The sequence below is a fragment of the Cricetulus griseus genome, chromosome 7 (genome assembly GCF_003668045.3).
Source record: "Cricetulus griseus strain 17A/GY chromosome 7, alternate assembly CriGri-PICRH-1.0, whole genome shotgun sequence".
NCBI lineage: Eukaryota > Metazoa > Chordata > Mammalia > Rodentia > Cricetidae > Cricetulus > Cricetulus griseus.
The window spans coordinates 119,047,480-119,068,396 of NC_048600.1; the positions used below are offsets into that span (position 1 = coordinate 119,047,480).

The 20,917-nt window shown below is 40.8% G+C and overlaps 1 protein-coding gene across 4 annotated transcripts in view; it reads left to right on the forward strand.

Moving 5' to 3' along the window:
- Map3k3 (mitogen-activated protein kinase kinase kinase 3) overlaps positions 1-20,917 on the forward strand; it is a 73,800-nt gene that overhangs the window by 26,402 nt on the left and 26,481 nt on the right. For all 4 annotated transcript variants that reach the window (XM_027427841.2, XM_027427838.2, XM_027427840.1 and 1 more), the window contains 4 exons: positions 431-471; positions 5,713-5,812; positions 11,824-11,937; positions 19,871-19,991. In XM_027427841.2, coding sequence (XP_027283642.1) covers positions 431-471; positions 5,713-5,812; positions 11,824-11,937; positions 19,871-19,991 — 376 coding nt within the window. The remainder of the gene's footprint in view (positions 1-430; positions 472-5,712; positions 5,813-11,823; positions 11,938-19,870; positions 19,992-20,917) is intronic.

A 20,917-nucleotide genomic window follows, 5' to 3' on the forward strand; every position in this document is an offset into this window, starting at 1 on the left:
CAACAAAGCCACCCTTCTAATCTTCCCCAAATAGTTCTACTAACTAAGAACCAAGCATCCACACATGAGTCTATGGAGGCCATTCTAGGTTCAACCACCACAGTGGTTCTGTTTGTCTGTCTGTTTGTTCCTTTTTGAAAGAGTAAGAAAGAATAGAAAGTTGGGTGGGGAGGTTCTGGGAGGAGTTGGGGGAGGGGAAAACATGATCAAAATACATTGTATGAAAAATTTTTGAAGGAAAAAAGGGGGAGAGATTAAAGCAGAATTTTCAAGTTTGAAGAAAAGAATGGTCTTTCTCAGCAGAGAAATTGGAACAGGAGCCATTAGGTGTTTAATTAATGGTAATGTTTGCACAATGCCTAAGGGATTATCCATGGCTTACTGGAAACTTAAGAGAACTCTCTAACCTATCTGTTATTCCCTTTGACAGAGTGACGTCAGAATCAAGTTTGAACACAATGGGGAGAGACGGTAAGTTGCCTTCTGATAAAGTAGTTTTGTTAATGTATGTTGAAGTCCTGAGGAAGCACTGAGCTCAGAAAACTACCTCTAGTAATAAAACCTTTTCTTTTTAATTAACTTTTAAATTAATATTTTAGTTATAATTGTCTTGTGAAAAGCCAAGGTGGAAATTCTCAGTGGAGAAAAATGTGATTTCACTTAATTTCTCTGCTCATGATGGAGAATTTAGGAGCCTATGTTGTGGATGGTTAGGCCTCTGTGCACCTAAGTGTTTTTTTCAGTGTTGTTACTCATACCCCTTTTGCTTCTCTCTCCCATGCTTTTCTTTCTTTCTCCTTTCCTTTGTGCATTTCCTTAGTTACTTTCCTATTGCTGTGATAAAACACCATGATGGAAGCAACTTGTAAAAGAAAGTTTAATTGGGCTTACACTTTCAGAAGATTAGAGTCCTCGATAGGGGAGTAAAGGCATGGTAATAGCAACAGCTGCTGGTGGAGAGGTAAGGAGAAATGGTGGGAATCTTTTGAAACCTCAAAACATCCCCACCCTCCACCCCCCACCCCCCATCCCCCACCCCCAGTGACACAGCTTGTCCAGCAAGGCCACACTTCCTAATATTTCCCATACAATTCCACCAATGGGGATCCAGTATTCAAACAGGAGTCTATAGGGAGGGACATTCTCATTCAAAGCACCACAGAGGGGTAAACAACATCCCTACAAGAAGGTTACAGAGCCCTACTGTAGATGCCTACAGTACCTGACTCCTTTTCTTTATTCTGAGAGTTTTCTGCAGCTGATGCATTTCAGCCCGCTTTGAAGCCAGCCCCAAAGGAGATGGATAGGTGCTACTGTCCCTCAAAAAGACCCATTGTCAGAGAAGCATACAAGGTTGAAAGAGCTTCCTGGCCAAAGTGCTGTGGAAACAATAGTCTGCAGAGCAGGGTTCCTGAGTTCTGGGGCTATTCTAACCTGAAGGAGGGAGAGCTGTAGCATGAATTCTCTTTGTTCTTAATAATAAAAACCCAGAGTCAGACATTAAAGGGGGGAAAGCTGAAAGATGAGAGAAGCAAATCAGCCAGCCACTAGAGCTCTTACCTCTACCTCAGACTGAAGGGGAGATCCTGTCCTCAGACTGACCGCCTCAGACTGCTTCCTCAGACTGCTTCAGACTACATCTTCAGACTGCTTCAGACTGACCACTGCTCAGACTGCCCTGAGCTCCTGTCTCCTCCCGCCTTATATTCCTCTCTCTGCCTACCCATATCCCTTCCTGTCTCCACCACCTTAGTGCTGGGATTAAAGGTGTGTTATTCCAAGTGCTGGGATCACCTTAGTGTGAGCTCTGTTTCTCTTTTAGACAGAATCAATTTTGTGTAGCCCACGGTGGTCTGGGAGTACTGGGATTAAAGGTGTGTACCACCACTGCCTGGTCTCTATGGCTAACTAGTGTGGCTAGCTTTGCACTCTGATCTTCAGGCAAGCTCTATTTGTTAGATCATAAACAGAATATTACCACAGAGATCTGAGCCCTGTCCCCCAGTTGCATACCCTGTGCCCTGCCAGAAGCAAGGAATTTGAATTCTACTTCATCATTGGCGCTTTTTATTATCTGACCTGACTGTATTTTTGAGGAATGACCAAACTTGGAGCACCAGAGACTTTCAGAGGTAGATTTGTAATCAAAAGCTCAGTTGTGTTGGAGCTTAATTATGTAGTTGTGGTCTCTGAATTCCCTGTTCCCAAAGTGGTGTGTAGTTTCTGTTAGAAGACTTAAAACTGTGAAAGTGTATGTGTTTGATTTCAGAGAAGCTGCCAGATGGAAACCACAAGTATTTAAGGTAGTCAGACAGGAATGGCCTTCTGAAGCCCTGAGCTGTAGAATGCTGTATCAAGGTCTTGAAAAATTTACATTTTTTAATGGAGTTGTTTTCAGGAACCATGGCATTTCATTGTGTGCTATGTGTACAACTGAGGACTTGAGAGAGTTACTACCAAACAGCAAAACTTAAGTTGTGCCAGGCATCTCTAGTTTCATGTATTTCATTCCAATTTTAGTATATGTGCTGCCGAAGCAAGCACAAATTTCATGTATTTCATCTTTCATGATTTTGTAAAGAGAGTCATTGTGGACTTTTAGTTTTTACAGGGAAGTAGTATTTTTCCTTCTTTTATTACTATTTTTTAATCTTATGTGTGTCAGTGTTTTGCCTGCATATATGTCTGTGCATCACTTATGTACTTGGTGCCTGAGGAGGCCAGAAGAGGGTATTGTATCCCCTGGAACTGGAGCTAGGATGTTTTGCCTGTTCTTCCAGAGGACGGAGTTTGATTCCCAGCACCCACATAGTAGCTAACATCCTAGCTCCAGTTCCAGGGGATCCAGTGCTCTCTCCTGGCCTCCTCAGGCACCATTTACACATTGATGTGCAGAGGTATTTATGGAAATGTTGGTCCCCTTTCAACTTTTGCTAAGGCCCTAATAAGAGGAATGTGATTGACCCTTGGGCATTAACAGAGAATGTTTCTCCAAAGGTTACAGGTATGCCTCCATCTAGATAGCCCAGATATATAGCACCTAGCAGTACTACTGATTGGGAGGATTGATTTGAGAGAAGGAAAAAAAAAAAAGGATTATTACAGTATAGATTTCCTAGTGGAGACAATTAAAATGTCAGTGTAATTTCCAAAGAACAGATTAGATTACATTGATATTCTATCAAAGTTGTTCAACAGAACTTATAGCTATCATGAAAATATTCTTTATCTGCATTATCTATTACAGTGTCTACTAGCTACATGTGATATGTGACTGAGAAACCAATTTTTTGTTGTTATTTTTGTTGTTGGATTGTTTGTTTGTTGAGACAGGGTCTCTCTCTCTCTATCCTGGAGACCCAGGTTGGCTTCAAACTCAGAGAGATCCACTTGTCCTTGCATCTGAAGTACTGAAATTAAAGGCATGCACCACCATGCCCAGCAAGGAGCCAATTTTGAACGTATTTTAATTTTAAATTTTAGTGGTCACACATGTAGCTAGTGGCTACCATATTGAATATCAATTCTAGATGAGGAAGACTTTTTATACTGCTCATTGATTTGAGTCTACCTAGCATAAAAGAAAATGAAAGAAATTATCTGGTTAGATTTTATTAAAACCTACTGAATTAGAGCCTTCTCTTTTGTGAGTTTTGCTTCTTCTGATTAATACCCCTTCCCACTCTGCGGGCACATTTAATATGTGAAAAATGGTCTTCTGGTCAGCTTTGAAGGCAAGAAACATAGAGTCTATGGTTGCATGTCTACTCTACCACTAGTCTGACTTGCCCTACCTGGGCATAATGAGAATGCACTAGCCATTCATAGCAATCTCTGTTCATTGTTGTGGCTTTTGCTTCTTTCTACTTTCCTATTGATTTTTGTTTGTTTTCTTTCCTTTTCTTCATCTTCCTGGTTTTTGTTTGGTTGGTTTTTGTCTTTTGGTTTTATGTTGTTGCTTTTTGTCTGCATCCCCCTCCCCCTCCTTGATTCAGAGCATTCTTATTTGTAGCTGAAGCTGGCCTTGAATATCTTGCCTCAGCTTCCTGAGTGCTGGGATTACAGATGTGAGCCATCATCCTGGGCTTTGCCTTTTTCTTACTGATTTTTCTCTTCTTCCCTTCTTCCCTCCCTCTCTTTTTCTTTCTTTCAAGGGTGTGGGAGTTGACAAGATCTCACTGTATAACTCAGGCAGGCATTGACCTAACTTTGTATCCCAGGCCGGCCTAGGACTTGAGATCCTCCTGCCTCAGGGTCTTTTTTTAAAAAAAATATTTTTTATGTGCATTAGTGTTTTGCCTGCATGTGTCTGTGTGAGGATGTCGGAACCCCTGGAACTGGAGAGAGACCATGTGGGCGGTCATGTGGGTGCTGAGAATTGAACCTGGGTCCTCTGGAAGATCAGCCAGTGCTCTTAACTGCTGATTGATCCCTCTCCAGCTGCTGCCTCAGCCTCTTAAATGCTGATAGGCTTATGCCACCAATCCCAACTTTAATTTTTTAAGTTAAATTTTATTTTGTTTTATTTTATTTGTATGGGCGTTTTACCTGCATGTATATCTGTGTACCACTTGTGTGCTTGATGACCACAGAGGCCAGAAGACAGTTTTAGATCCACTATAACTGAAGTTATAAACCTTTGTGAGCCATAATGTGGGTGGGTATTAGAAATCAAACCTGGTTCTGGAAGAGTAAGTAGTGCTCTTAACTACAGAGACATTTCTCTAGCCCTATACCTTCGAAATTTTCTTAAATTTAATTTTTTTAACCAATCCTATCTTTTATAGATTTTCTTCACTTTTTTTAAGATTTTATTTATTTATTAAGTATACAACATTCTGCTTCCATGTATATCTGCACACCAGAAGAGGGCACCAGATCTCATAAAGGATGGTTGTGAGCCACCATGTGGTTGCTGGGAGTTGAACTCAGGACTTCTGGAAGAGCAGTCAGTGCTCTTAACCTCTGAGCCATTTCTCCAGCCCCGATTTTCTTCACTTTTGGGGTTTAATTTCATTGATGGTTTATTGTTTATTATTAGTAGTTTTTTGTTGTTGTTGTTGTTTTTTGTTTTGTTGTTGTTTGCTTGAGACAAGGCCTCAGTACCATTCAGCCCTGGCTGGCCTCTTATTCTGTTTGTAGAGCAGGCTGCCCTTTAATTTACGGAGATCCCACTGCCTTCCAGGTACTGGGATTAAAAGTATGCCCTACCGCTTTGGACATGAGTTTAAATTTTTGTTGTCAGGGCAAGTGTTCTATCACTTAGCTTTATCACCAGCCCAAGAAGACAAATTTGACAGCAGAATTACTTTCTGTGGTTATTTGAGTGTGAATGCACCCCATCAGCTTATATATTTGAGTGTTTGATTTCTGGTTGGACTGTTTAGGAAGAGTTAGGAAGTGTGGGTTGGAGGAGGTGTGTCACTAGGAGTGGGTTTTGGGAGTTTCAAAAGCCCACAGCAGACCCAGTCTCACTCTGCTGGTTGTGGATGAGAGATAAAAGCTCTCAGCTACTGTTCTATCACCATGCGCGCCTGCCTGCCCCACCACCATGGTGGTCATGGACTCACTCTCTGAAACTGGAAGCGAGCCTCCAATTAAATGCTTTCTTTTGTAAGTTGTTTGGTTATGATGTCTCTTCTCAGCAATAGAAAAGGAACTAAGACACTTTCTAAATTTTAAATGTTGGTTAACATTCTTGCTCTCTTTTAGAATTATAGCATTCAGCCGACCTGTGAGATACGAAGATGTGGAGCACAAGGTGACGACAGTATTCGGGCAGCCTCTTGATTTACATTACATGAATAATGAGGTAAGAAGATGGAGAAAGGCCAAGGGGGGCATCCATGTGCAGTTTTTTCACATCTTGCCTAAATTTTTTTTAGTTTGTTTCTTTAATATCATCTGCATGTTTTCTGTTTCTGGAGCCTCTTTATTAACTGCAACAATTGGGAATTTTACTTACTAAATGAGAAATTATGTAGCTACTTGTATTCTCCTTACTTAGTAACATCTTATCCCATGGTGGGAAAAGATATGGTACCAGAGCCAAGGCTTTGTTTGTTTGTAATAGGTTTTTGCTGTTATTGTTTTCCTCAGCACAGTCTTAACAAAAGTGGAAATTTCAACAGAACCTGGGAAGGTGTAAAGAACTATGAGATAGATCATCTATTATGTTCATAAAGGTTAGGATCTTCTCTCAGAGTTTAATTCTAATCATAGCTTGTTTTAAAAGTTAGCATCTAATCCATTGATTAACTATTCCATTCCTTTCCCCAATAGTCTTTATTTATTCCCGTTCCAAATTTCACCTAGGAAGGAATTCTTTTGAATATTACTTTATTTTTCTAGCTCTTAATAAAAGCTACAATTGGTTTCTATTAGTCTGAAAGACATCTGTTCATGGTTATGTAATAGAAAACATGTATCTTTAGGGGAAAACGTTGGGGACAATTGACTTGAGTCTGCTATTCAAATGCTTTACCACTGAGCCACATCCTTAACCCTCTTACTGTGTAGTTTCATATTTGGTAACAAATTAGAAATTTTCTCTGTAGTTTAGTCTTGAAATTGGTGGGTGCTGAGATGTCTGTGTATGCATGTTGAAAGTTTTTTGTTGTTGTTTTTAAGACAGTCTGAATATAAAGCCAAAGCTATCTTTGAATCATGATCTTCCTACTTCAGGCTCCTGTGTGCTGGGATTACAGGTGTGTACTCACACCTGGCCTGAGGTGCTGAAGGTTTTGGGGTTTTTTTAGACAAGATTTTGTTAAGTAGCCCATGCTGGCCTTTTTTTTTTTTTTTTTTTTTTTTTTTTTTTTTTTTTTTTTTTTTTTGCCTCTTCAGTGCTGGCATTACAAGAGACATGCACTACCACACCCAGTGATCTTTAGTTTTTTTAAGGGTAAATTTTTGAAATATGGCAAATTTGGTAAGTAAATCACTAACTATAGTTTATAAAAAATACATATGCAAATTTATTTATTTATTTATTTATTTATTTATTTATTTATTTATTTATTTGGTTTTTCGAGACAGTGTTTCTCTGTGTAGCTTTGGAGCCTATCCTGGCACTCTCTCTGGAGACCAGGCTGGCGTCGAACTCACAGAGATCCACCTGCCTCTACCTCCCGAGTGCTGGGATTAAAGACGTGCGCCACCAACGCCCGGCCTTATATGCAAATATTTTAAGGCACATAAACTAAAACATTTTCCATCTAGAATATGAATCTCCTTAAAAAGGAGATTGAATCTCATTACATGAGAGGCTGGAGTTCACATTGCTGAGCTCATCAGTACCGAAGAAACAAAGGACTCTGTAGATGACTTGGTACTTTTTTCCTCTTTCTGTTATTTTTCCATCATGAATCAAAGGTGGTGCTGGGCAGCGGTGGTGAATGCCTTTTAATCCCAGCACTCTGGAGGCAGAGGCAGGCTTGGTTGGCAAACTGCTTGCCCTGCAAGTATGAGACCCTGAGTTCAGATCCCCCAACACCCACATAAAAGGCCTGGGGCTAGGAGGGCAGAACCAGAAGAATCCCTGGGGCTTGGTGGCCTGCCAGTCTATGGAAATCACTGAGCTCAGGCTCTGTGAGAAACTCTCAAAATAAGGTGGAGAACAACTGAGGAAGCTTTTACCATCCACTTCTACCTCCACATTTATGTCCAAGTACATCCCACCACCCATGCACATGTATACATGCATTCAAGAATTCCAGTTCATTTTCAGACTCTTTCCCCTTCCTTCTCTTTTGTGTTATGCAGCTCTGGCTGGTGTGGAATTCACGCTGCAAATCCTCTGCTTCTGCTTCCTAAGTGTGCCACCATACCACCACCATCCCCATTCTTGACAACAAAATGACTATTCAAAACATTATTTATTTATGTAGATGTTAATTCTAAAGCTATGTATCAAGAATTCCTATTAATTACATTAGTACATGTTCTTTTAGATTTATTTAGGTCAGTGATCTGGAGTTGATCAATTTGGTTTTGTTATTGGTTTCGAGACAGGGTTTCTCTGTGTAACTGGAACTCACTCTGTAAACCAGGCTGATCTCGAACTCAGAGATCAGCCTACCTCTGCCTCCCCAGTTCTGAGATTAAAGGTGTGTATCACTACTGCCTGGCTGTGTTTTGTTAATTTTAAATACCTCAATTCTACTGTGTGTGGTGACTGACCTACACCTTTAAAATCAATACCCAGGAACAGAGGAGGAAGATCTCTGTGAGTTTGAGGACAGCCTGATCTACATTGGAAGCCCAAGGACAGCCAGGGCTGAAACCAACCCTCAATTCCTTTCTTTTCTCCCTTTAAACTCTGATTATCAGGATTTGAGAATACCCAATAAAGAATGATTATAGTTTACTATGTATTTTGTAGTAATAGTTATTGAGACACAATATACTTATCAGCCCAGAACTTTAAGATTCATTGGGGTTTCTGTTGAATTCATAGAGCTATACAGCCCAAACCACCAGCTAATTTCAAAGCAGTTTCATCTTCTGAAGACATACTTTAGACCCATTATGGGTCATTGCCCAGTCTCTTCTCTCCCCATATTTTAGTTGCCACTTACCTAATTTCAGTATCTTTGGGTTTGGTTATTCTGATTATTTCATGTAAGTATAATCATACAATATAGAGCCTTTGTGCCTGACTTCTTCCACAAAGCCTGAGTTTTCATATAGTAGCATTCATCAGTACTTTGTTGGTCTTTGTGGCTGAATAATAAAAATTCAGTTACATGGATACATATCACTTTATTATTTCTGACTTTTTTTTTCAAGACAGGGTTTCTCTGTATATCCCTGACTGTCCTAGAACTTGCTCTGTAGACCGGGCTGGCCTTGAACTCAAAAGATCTGCCTGCCTCTGTCTCCCAAGTGTGGAGATTAAAGGCATGCATCACCATCACCTGGCTGTATATACCACTTTTTATGTATCCATCAAGTTGCTTTCAGTTTTGGTGATTATGAACATTTGTGTATAAGGTTTTATATGAATATGTGTTTTCAGTTGTTACATATACCTAGGAGTAAAATTGCTAGGTACAGCAACTTTTTAACTTCCCAAGTTTTTGTGATGTCTATACCATTAAATAGTCCTGCCAATAATGTATGAGAACTGAAATTGTTCCATCAACCTTACCATTACTTATTTCCTATACCTTCTTTCTCCCTTTTCTCAATCTTTGATACCAGAGAAGCACTTTGTCTCTGAGCTACTATCCTGAGCGCTTGAATTACAGTGTGTGCCAACATATTCTGTTTTCCCTTTCTGATAGCCCTTCTAGTACATGTGAAACGCTGTGACATGTGGTTTTGATTGGTATTTCCCTAATGACTAGTGATGTTGAGCATCTTTTCTTATGCTTGTTGGCCATGTACACATTGTCTTTGGACAATTATCTACTTAAATCCTTTGCTTATTTTAAAAGTTGAGCCTTTATTGTTGAATTGTAAGAGTTCTTATATAGTCTATGTACCAGACTCATATACTGGCAAAATTACCTAGTTTTTTTGGAAGTTCACATATCCAACCCCCCCCTCCCCCTCATCTGTCTGTCTTTCTGTTTCTTTCCAATTTCATGGAGTTCAGGCTGGCCTCAAACTTCTGATTTACCTGCCTCCACCTCCCAAGGGCTGGGATTTTAGGTATACATCCCTTGTGCCTCCTCCTCCTTCTTCTTCTTTTTTTTTTTTTGTTTTTTGTTTTTTGTTTTTGTTTTTGTTTTTCGAGACAGGGTTTCTCTGTGTAGCTTTGGAGCCTATCCTGGCACTCTCTCTGCAGACCAGGCTGGCGTCAAACTCACAGAGATCCGCCTGCCTCTGCCTCCCAAGTGCTGGGATTAAAGGCGTGCGCCACCAACGCCCAGCCCTTGTGCTTTCTTGATGCATTGCTGGGGCTTGAATGTAGTGCATTCTTAAATGCTAGGTATGCACACTACCAACTGAACTACATCCTAGTCCTGTTAGTTCTGTTTCTCAAGAAGGAACTTTTCTGCAATATGATATGAATTATAAAACATTTTCCCATTTAATGAATAGTTTTGAGATTTTATTTTAAATTTAGTACTGATTATCTATTCTAATTTGGAATTTAGAGTTCTTATCTCTTTAACTGGGGATCTGAACAAGTTAATTGGGCTTTTGTTTCAGTTTTGTTTTTAGCATACACATATAAGTTCTGACATTTGCTAGGTCCTAGGCAAAGCATATTTTTGCATCTTTAATATTAAGTACTTGGGCTACGGAGATGGTTCAGTGGGTAAAGCACTTGATGTCCAAATATGAAGACCTGAGTTCAAATTCAGAGAACCCCTGCACAAACCAGGCACCTAGTATACGTCTGTCCCAGTGCTCCTACAGCGAGATGGAAATCGGAGACAAGAAAGTCCCTAGATGCACATAGTGGGTCATCTATCTAGCTTATGCAGTGGCAAACAGCAAAGAGATTGTTTGAAACCAGGGGGAAGGTGAACAATGGGATCTGAGGTTGTCTTCTAACCTCCATAAATGCACTGTGGTGTGTGCACACACATACCTCAAACACAGACCCGTCTTAGTACTCATAATGTCCTCTGCATGTAACAGTAAATGAGAGCTATCTGCATTCTCAGATATCTTCTCAGTAATTACATGGGCTGGGAACAGAGGAGATTGTTTTTCAGTTCTAGTCCTGGCTTTTACTTTAAATATTATATGATATTAAGCACTGCTGTCTTAGGGTTTCAGTTGCTGTGCAGAAATACTTTATAACTCTTAGAAAGGAAAGCATTATGTACCTCAGGCAGGCTGGCCTCGAACTTGTAATTCTCATACCTCAACCTTCTGAGTACTGGCATAATAGGTGTGTGCCGTTGTCTCTGCTTAAGACTAAAACTTCAAAAATTGAATCAAGGGACTGGAGAGTGCAGATTTGGTTCTCAGCACCACTTGGTGACTCACAACTATCCAGAATTCTAGTTTCAGGGAATCTAATACCTTCTTCTGACTTCCAAAAGTACCAGGCACACATGAGACACACCTGTACCTATGCAAGCAAAACATGTATACATACTAAAAAATTAAATACACTCTTTAAAAAAATAAAGACTTCAATCAAGGGACCATAGGGGTGGCTGAGCAGATAAGACTACTTGCTCTTGCAGAGGACTCAGGTTCAGTTCCCACACCCACATCAAGCAGCTCACAAGCAGTTCCAGAGCATCCAGTGTACTCTTTTTGTCTCCATAGGCACCTGCATGCATCTGGTACATATACACATGCACACGAGCCCACATAAATGCATAAAATAAAGTTTAAAACAAAGAGGTCTGGCATGGTGGTGAAATGCCTTCAATTCCAGCACTCAAAAGGCAAAGACAGAGGCAGAAAGATCTCAGTGAGTTCAAGGCCAGCCTGGTCTACAAAGTGAGTTCCAAGACAACCAGGACTACATAGAGAGATCCTGCCCCCCCCCCAAAAAAAAGAATTGAATCATATATATGAACTGTATGATTCCACTTATATTAAAAGTTCAAAAATACAAATCTGTAGAGATAGAAAATATGCTGGTGGCTGCATATAAATGGGCATAAGAGATAAGTAATGACACCATTTTAAGACTGAAAACTGAATGTACAACTCTGTGAATCTATTTAGGAATTACTGCACACCGAGAGGAAACAAACCTTATATTTTTAACAGGATTTCTTAAGACCTTATAGGATCCAATGAGATTGTTTTTCTGTAAACAGATCATTGGTTTTTGCAAACTAAAACATTAATATAGATTTGTATTTTGTGTGATTTATTTTTTTCTGTGTCCTGTTGTTGTAGCTCTCCATCCTGTTGAAAAACCAAGATGATCTCGATAAAGCAATTGACATTTTGGATAGAAGCTCAAGCATGAAAAGCCTTAGGATACTACTGTTATCCCAAGATAGAAACCATGTAAGTAGCCCTGTCACTGAAGACAAAGCTTAAGTTCCTTCAGTATTGCCTTATTTACTTGACAGGATTTTGTGTTTCTTAGCCATTGCCAAAATAAGAATATGACATTCAGTCCAGCCCCATCAGTGACCATTTAATTTTACTGGGAGCCAGATTGTTAGGGTCAGTTTCAAAAAAGATTATTTGACTAAAAGCACTGGGGGGAGAAAAACATTTCATGATAAAGGAGAAAAAAAAATAAACACACACACATAAAACTTTGATTATATTTTGATCTAAATAAGAGATATTTGTGTGGTGTTGGTTAGCTACAAGGATTGGCTATCAAGGATTTGAGACTCACATGCTTTTTGAACCCAACTCCCACAACTCAGTAACCTTGCCTTGCCTTTGAGACACATTTGAGAAATATACTTTTACTTCTGTTCACTGGAAAAAAATGGCTGTAGGCTAGAGGGCTTCACCAACTGTTTGGGAATTCCCTCTTATACCATTTCCTCTACTCGATTCATAGGGTGTACATTTTATGAGCATGCTTTCCATCTTGACCTGTTAGCCATCGATGCAGATGCATGTTCTTGGTACTCTTTGTTTTCCTTACACTTGAAGACAGTAGACAGTTAGAATAGTTATATAAGAAGGATGGACATAGCTTACCAGAATAGTTTAGGTGGACTGGCCCTTATGCTGCTGTTTTGTTTGTTTGTTTGTTTTTTGGTGTTTTTTTTTTTTTTTTTTTTTTTTTTTTTGAGGTAGAGTCTCACTATGTAACCCTGGCTAACCTAAAACTCAAGAGACCTGCCTACCTCTGTCTCCTGAGTGATGGGATTAAAGGCACCACTACACCAGGCCCCATTTATTTATTTAGATTTATTTTATGTGTATGAGTGTTTTGGCTGCATGTATGTATGTACACCACATGCATGCATACCTGGGTATATGTAAATTAAAAGAGGGAATGGAGTCCTAAAACTGAAATTATGGATAATTGTGAGCTGCCATGTATGTGTTTAGAACTGAACCCAGGTCCTCTGCAAGAACAGCGAGTGCTCTTAACTGCTGGACCATTTCCCTACTCCCTCATATTTATGAACTCTAGCTGTCTGGAATTCACTATGTAGACCAGCCTGGCCTTGATCTCAGAGATCCACCTGCTCTGTATCCTGAGTGCTGGGATTAAAGACATGCGCCACCACACGTGGCAAAGAGAGATTTTCTTAATCTCAAATGTATCCTTTGTCTGGATGTGTTGGGGAAATATTCCAAAGTAGATACATACCATTTCATTTATCTTTTAAGTTACTCACCTGCTCTTTTGTGTCATTCCTTACTAGCCTATCAGGTAAGATCTAAATGAAGCCTAAGGCAGCTAGGGATGTATCTTAGTGATACACTTTGCCTAGCATTTGGGAGACTCTGGGTTTATACTCAGCACATGAATGAATCGGTCAACCAATGTAGCCTAGCATCTAGGTTAGTCACTGATCTATTGCTGTGAAGAGACATCACAACCAAGGCAACTCTTATAAAAGAAAGTTCATTATCATGGCAGCATGTAGGCAGGTAGGCATGGTGTTGGAGAAATAGCTGAGAGCTACTCCTTGATCCACAGGCAACAGACCAGAGGAGGGAGGAGGAACAGAGAGGGAGACACACATGGATGGATGGACAGACAGACAGACAAACAGACACTGGGCCTAGCATGGGCTTTTAAAACCTTAACTCCCACCCCCAGGAACACACTTCCTCCAGCAAGGCCACATCCCCTAATCCTTCTAATCTAAGCATTCAAATCTAAACTTAGAAGCCTATGGAGGCCATTCTCATTCACACCACACAATCACCAACTGTTCCTTGCTTTTAGCTTCAGTCCTATCTTTTTCACCTCCTTTGCCATATTCCTTCCTTGTCTGCAGTTAGTTCATCCTGTCTTCTGTTTTTTTTAGCAACCAGTTTGATTTTACCTATTATAGTTATCAGTATTCTTGCTGTAACTGTTACTATTTCTTACTCCTTCAGTTTGGATGTAGTTTTCATAATAGTTCACATTTTTAGTTATTGCCTTCTTGTTGCATATTTTTAAGATATATCACAAAGGGCTACAAAATCCCTAAGAATAGGAGCTGTATCATTGTTTTGTGATACTTTTCCACCCTTTAAATAATTCATGACTGCTTTTTTAAAATATAGTTTCTTTATGTACATGAGTGCTCCATTTGCATGTATGCCTGCATGACAGAAGAGAATATCAGACAGAAGAGAGCATCGGATACCATTACAGATGGTTGTGAGCTGCAACCCCCCTCAAGTGCATGCTGGGAATTGAACTCAGGACCTCTGGAAAAGCAACCGGTGCTCTTAACTGCTGAGCCATCTCCCGGAGAGTACTTTTTAAACTCTGTCTTAGTTAGGGTTTCTATTACTGCAATGAAATACTGTGACCAAAACACAAGTGGGGGAGGACAGGGTTTATTTGGCTTACGTTTCCATTTCACTGTTAGGATAAGAACTCAAACAGGGTAGGACCTGGTGCAGGAGCTGATGCAGAGGCCATGGAGGGGTGCTGCTTACTTGCTTACTCCTCATGGCTTCTCGGTCTGCTTGCTTTCTTTTCTTTTCTTTTTTTTTTTTTTTTTTTTTTTTGATTTTTGTTTTTTGTTTTTTTCTGAGACAGGGTTTCTCTGTGGCTTTGGAGGCTGTCCTGGAACTCGCTCAGTAGACCAGGCTGGCCTTGAACTCACAGAGATTCACCTGTCTGTGCCTCCCAAGTGCTGGGATTACAGGCATGTGAAACCACTGTTTGGTGCCTGCTTACTTATAGAGAACCCAGGACTACCAGCACAGGGATAGCACCGCCCACAATGGGCTGGGCCCTCCTCTGTTAATTGCTAATTAAGAAAATGCCTTACAGCTGGATCTTATGGACACATTTTCTCAATTTAATAATTACAATTTGTAATGATGCATAATTTCCTTGACAAGATGTATCATAATTACATAAGTAACTTTTAGTAAGGGTACTACTAGGAAATTTAAACTGCTTCTACTTTTAGCATTAACAAAGATTTACATTTAAGAATAACAATGGAGGCCTGGTGTGGTGGAGCACTCCTTTAATCCCAGCACCTGAGAGGCAGAGGCAAGTGGATCTCTGTGAGTTCATGGCCACCAGCAGTGAGAAGCTGTCTGAAAAAGCCGAAATAATAATAATGAAAAGAAATAAAGATGGGATGACGAGTCACTTCGTGGGTAAAGGCTTTTTTGCCTCTAAGCATGACAACCTGGACCCACATGATAGATGGAAAGAGAACCAGTTCCCCAAAGTTGTCTCCACATACATGCCATGACATGTATGTACCCTTACACATACACACAAAATAAAATTAGAAAGGCCATTCAGGGCAACATGATGACTCTACTCCATTAAATAATTTTAATTAAATAATTTGTTAAAAGAAAAGAAATAAAAGTACAGGTCAGTAAGATGGCTTAGGAAGTAAAGGTACTGACTACCAACTCTCATGACCTGAGTTTGATTCCTGGAGCCTACGTGGTGGAAGGAGAGAACTGACTTACAGAAGCCATCTTACCTCTGCACATGCACACAGAGAAATAAGTAAATACATAAATACTTGTTTTTAAATAAATTCGTTTTATTTTTTTAAGATTGAGTCATTAAGGAAAGATATCCATTATTAATACATGTTATCCACATCTGTGTATACATGCACATGAAATAGTAATTTTGTGCTTGTAATTTCTTCCATTTTTTTATTAGCTGCATATTTATTTATTTAATTTGAAAAGCAAAATGGGCTAGGCTTGTTAATATACAGCTTTAATCACAGCACTGGGGAGGCAGAAGCAGGCACATCTCTGGGAACTCAAGGCCAGTCTGGTCCTACATAGTGAGTTTCAGAACAGTCAGACAGCTACATAATAGAGACCCTGTCTCAAAAAAAAGAAACATGTAAAAGTGAAATGTAAAATATAAAGTAGAAAGACTGGGGTTTATAGGCAGCTCAGTGGTGGGATGCTTGCCTAATAAATCTAAGACCCTGGACCTAGATCTGACCCCATCCGCCAAAACAAAAAAGAAAAAGTAGACACTTATAAATTATAAGACTGTAGTTTTTAGTTATATTTAGTTGATATAGTTACTCTACCAAATTTCTGTAAAGTGTTTCTAGGATTACTGTCATTATGGTTACCTAAGAGAGGACCAGTGTGCTACCAGTTCATAGATTGGCACTAGAGATCACACTGAAGCACACTGCTCCAGCATTTATCTGTGGTCTCCAGTTCCTATAGCACTGATAAATATTAGCATTTTGTTTCTCTGCTGTGGATCTCCATGTTTTGTAATTGCCTCGTCCAGCCTTTGTTACTATGTAGTTATTTATTTTGAGGCCATCTCTAACCCAAGCTTATTTTGAACCCACTATGTACCTGAGGATAGATAGATGACCTTGTACTTTTTGATCCTCCTGTTCCCACCTCCTCAGTGCTGGGGTTGATTACAGGTGTACTTCATTCACCTTGTCTAGTTTTACTCAGTGCTGAGATTGAACCCAGGGCTCTGTGTAAGCGTGCTACCAACTGAACTACATCCGTAGCCTAGCTTTAATTTTTTTCTAGCTTTTAGATTTTTTAAAATTATTTTATTTTATTTTCTGTGTATTGCCTACACTACGTATGTGCCTGATGCCCATGGAGGCCAGAAGAGGGCGTTGGATCCTCTGAAGTGAAGTTTCAGGCAGTTCAAGCTATCATGTGGGTTCTGGGATCCACCCTTGCCCCTCCGGAAGAGCAGCCTATGCTCTCAACTGCTGAACCATCTCTCCAGCCCCACCCCCCAGTTTATAGATTTTTGAAACTGAAGGTTAGAGTATATGTTCTTTGATACATTTCAAATCCAGGCTGCCAAGAGCCAGTCGATCTCCACTATGTGAAAGGCATTGTGTCTAAGCAGATGACCTTGGGCGCTCTTCATGTAGCTCCTTCCCTAACTTCAGGGCTACGGGCCCCTCCTTGCCCTTATCCCCAGAATGTGGTTTTGACTGTTTTTTCCTTTTTGACTCTCAGCAGAGAGCTATTGCACATCGGAGGCTTCAGCAAGAACATTCACTTCCCCTTGGTTCTGACTTCCTGTTAAAACAAGACAGTTTGTGAAGACAACCTTACATGTAACAGGCAGGCTGCTTGGCAGCTGAACTTGCCCCTGGAAGCGGGAAGCCTTTTTCCTGAAAGACAGGATATAGAGATTGTTTATGTGGTACTTCCCCCCCTCCCCTTGTTGGGAGGTAGAAGCAATACAGAGAAGAAGCAACTAAAAACTTTGGCCCAAATTGTAGCTCCTATTTTTACTCTTGCTAGCACTCTTCTTTTCTTGTTTTCAATATTCAGTTTTAAGCTTTCTCAGTGTCAAGACCCACCTATTGTTTTGATTTCTCACCTTGGTGGTATGACTGGGCTAGCATAAAATAAGCGTGAGTACAGGAAGGCTACTGACCCTGTTCTGAGGTCTTTGACCTCCAACTTAACAGCCTTTCCCATTTGAACATGAACCCAAGATGATTTACATGTAAACCTTTGTACTTTGAAGCAGCTGAGGTTGTTATTGTAATCTGAGGGAGTAATTATTATAGTTGTGGAAGAAGGGGCAGATTGAGTTACCTCTCTCTCTCTCTCTCTCTCTCTCTCTCTCTCTCTCTCTCTCTCTCTCTTTGTGTGTGTGTGTGGGGGGGGTTATATGTGCACATGTATGTGCAAATGCAGATAGTCCAGAGGAGAACATCCTGTAATCTATTCTATCACACTCTACCTTATTTCCCTAAATGACGGTCTCTTTATTAAACCTGGAACTAGGCTAGTGGCCAGCAAGCTCCAGTGACCCTCTTGTCTCTGCCATTCGCATATTGTGGTTACAGGAGCACAAAGTCATGTCTGACTCTTTCCAAAGGTGCTAGAATCTAAACTTAGGTCCTCATGCTTGCAAAGTAAACACCCTTACTCACTGAGCTGTTCAACCCCCCTGAGTGACTTTGTTTTGTTTTTTAAAATGTAATTCTTTGGGCTGGAGAGATGGCTCAGAGGTTAAGAGCACTGACTGCTCTTCCAGAGGTCCTGAGTTCAATTCCCAGCAACCACATGGGGTGGCTCACAACCACCTTGAATGAGATCTTGTGCCCTCTACTGGCGTGCAGGGCATATGCAGACAGAGACTGTATACTTAATAAATAAAAACTTAGAAAACACACACACACACACATACACACACACAAAAAACAGTTCTTTATTGATTCTTTGGGAATTTAACATCATGCACCCCAGTTCCGCTCACCTTCCAGTCACTCCATATCCTCCCTAACCCCTGCAGCAGCATCACCAGTGGAACACCCCCCCAAAACAATTAAAAGCAAACAGCAAAATACCTCGATCCTCTTTCCAACACCTCTTCCTTCATCCTAGTGGCATTGTGTGCTGTGGTGTATCACATAGTATACCCTTTTGTTTAATTGGCCCTATCTACATTCATTGCAGTGAGTCATTGTTTTGGTTCAAAGCCTCTGGCACACCATTGTCAGTGGACTCCCTCACCGAGAAATTCCTCAGCTATCCTACTGTTGCCCCAAGTCATGGGGATCCTGTTCTGAATGGCCAGTTCCTTTATGTATTCCAGTAAGTCATAGGTGGGGTAGATGTTAGGGAGGCCAACCCAAGGTCCAGGATGTGGGTCTACATGGTAGCTAAGCTGGTTGGTCCAGGGCCACTGGGACCACTGGGCCGCTGGGACTGCCCCCCTCAGGCAAGGGGCAGAGTCAGCTCGCCTAAGCTCATGCCATTGGGGCCAGCTCTCCTGCTGTAGTGTCTAGTAAGGGGCATGGCCACTTATCCCAGGGCCGCTGAAGGGAGGGGCTGGCTCAGCATGGCCCTTGGATTTCAACATGCGTGGTTCCTATGACCCCCTGTGGCAACACGGGCCATGAATATCACAGACCCCAGCTGTAGCAGGAACATGGACACAGACATAGCCCCTCAGCAGCAGCTCAGGCCTGGGTGTCACCATGGCCCTGGTGGCAGTACAGTATGGCCCTGGAGGCAACAAGGTCCTAGGACCCATATGGTCCCCTGGATGACTTTGTAAAGTACGTATTTAGCTTAGCATGGTGATACATATTTATAATCCCAGCATTCAGGCACCTGAGACAGGGAGATCACAAGTTCAAGGCCAGTTGGACCACCAGTATGACCTTGTCTCAAAAAGGGAGAAAAATTAAAAATACATATTTAGTAGCCAGAATTTTGTAGGGCGGAATACCATCACTGTACCTTCACAGTAGAAGACTTTGCTGCTGAAATAGTTTCCTGCTGTTCTTTCTAAGCTAGCTAGATATTTTTTTAAGATTTAGTTTTATTTTTGTGTTTTACCTGTGTATATGTATTACACATTTGTGCTGGTCCTTGAGAAGGCCAGAGAGAGTGTTGGGTCCCCAGGAACTGGAGTTAGATAGTTTGGAGCTGCCATGTAGGTACTGGGAGCTGAACCTGGGTCTTCTGTAAAAGCAGCAAGTGCTCTTAACTGCTGAGCCACCTCCTCAACCTCCTGAAAAATAACTTTATGAGAGGGTATTTACAGCTCTTTCCTGTTTGGCAGATTATTACACAGATGCCTGTTATTCTGTATCTGGTTCATCACCATTGAATTGGGGCACCAGAGTATAGTACTTACATATCACTGCAGCTGTGAAAAGTACATCAAGGAAGTAGTAATTTGCCAAGACAGATTAAGGATTGGGATTTAGCAAAAAGCCTGGCAGTCCATATATTAAAAGGTGCCTTTAGAATGTGAGGAGCCCTAAGGGAAGACAAAGATTCTTCACAGACCTGATTACCTAAAGATCTAGCTCACACTTTTCCCTCTCTCTTATAGACCAGTTCCTCTCCCCACTCTGGAGTGTCCAGGCAGGTTCGGATCAAGCCTTCCCAGTCTGCAGGGGATATAAATACCATCTATCAAGCTCCTGAGCCCAGAAGCAGGCACCTCTCTGTCAGTGAGTATTTCTCTTTTCTTCCCTGTCCCAGTATATATGATGTGCTCACATTTAAAATGTTCAACTATTAAACAATCGTCAAATAGTCATTGGCTATCACTATGCAAATTAATGTGCTATGGTTTTATGTGGGGAAGAGAGGACATGAAATGACCCTTGAGGACCTTAGAATATAATAATATGATGGCATGATTAAATTTATTTTAAACATCCCTGAGAAAGTGCTCTCCTCAGACATCTGTTTGAATATTTATAGGGGACCTGTCAAATTAGGAGTCAGGTGTACATTTCAGTTTTGTACATAGACTTCTTATTCCTGAAAAATCCCTGTACTTCATAGAAGATGCCAGCATCTATGATTGAGTAGCAAAGAAGTTATGCAGTTGCTACTAGGCCTCCCCAGGAAAGAATTCTAAATCAGGTTTGTACATTATATAACATTGTTCCTCCGGATACTTATCAGGGTCTGTCTTAGTTAGGGTTACTATTGCTGTGATGAAATACTATAACCAAAAGTTGAGGCCGAAAGGGTTTATTTTGCTTAGTTCTTCATATCACTATTCATCATTGAAGGCAGTCAGGACAGGAACCTGGAGGCAGGAGCTGATGCAGACTCCACAGAGGAGTGGTGCTTTTTGTTTGTTTGTTTGTTTGTTTTTTGAGACAGGGTTTCTCTGTAACAGTCCTTGCTGTCCTGGAACTCACTCTGTAGACCAGGCTGGCCTGCCTCTGCCTTCCTAGTGCTGGACTAAAGGCATGAAACACCACCTCCTGTCCAGTACTGCTTTCTCATGATACTCAGAACCACCACCAGCCCAGCAAAGATCCTATGCAGAATGTTCTAAGAATCTGAATGCCTTAGAACCTAAGAAATTTCCACCTTGGCTTTTTTTATTTTTATGTATTATATGTGAGTTCCTGCATGT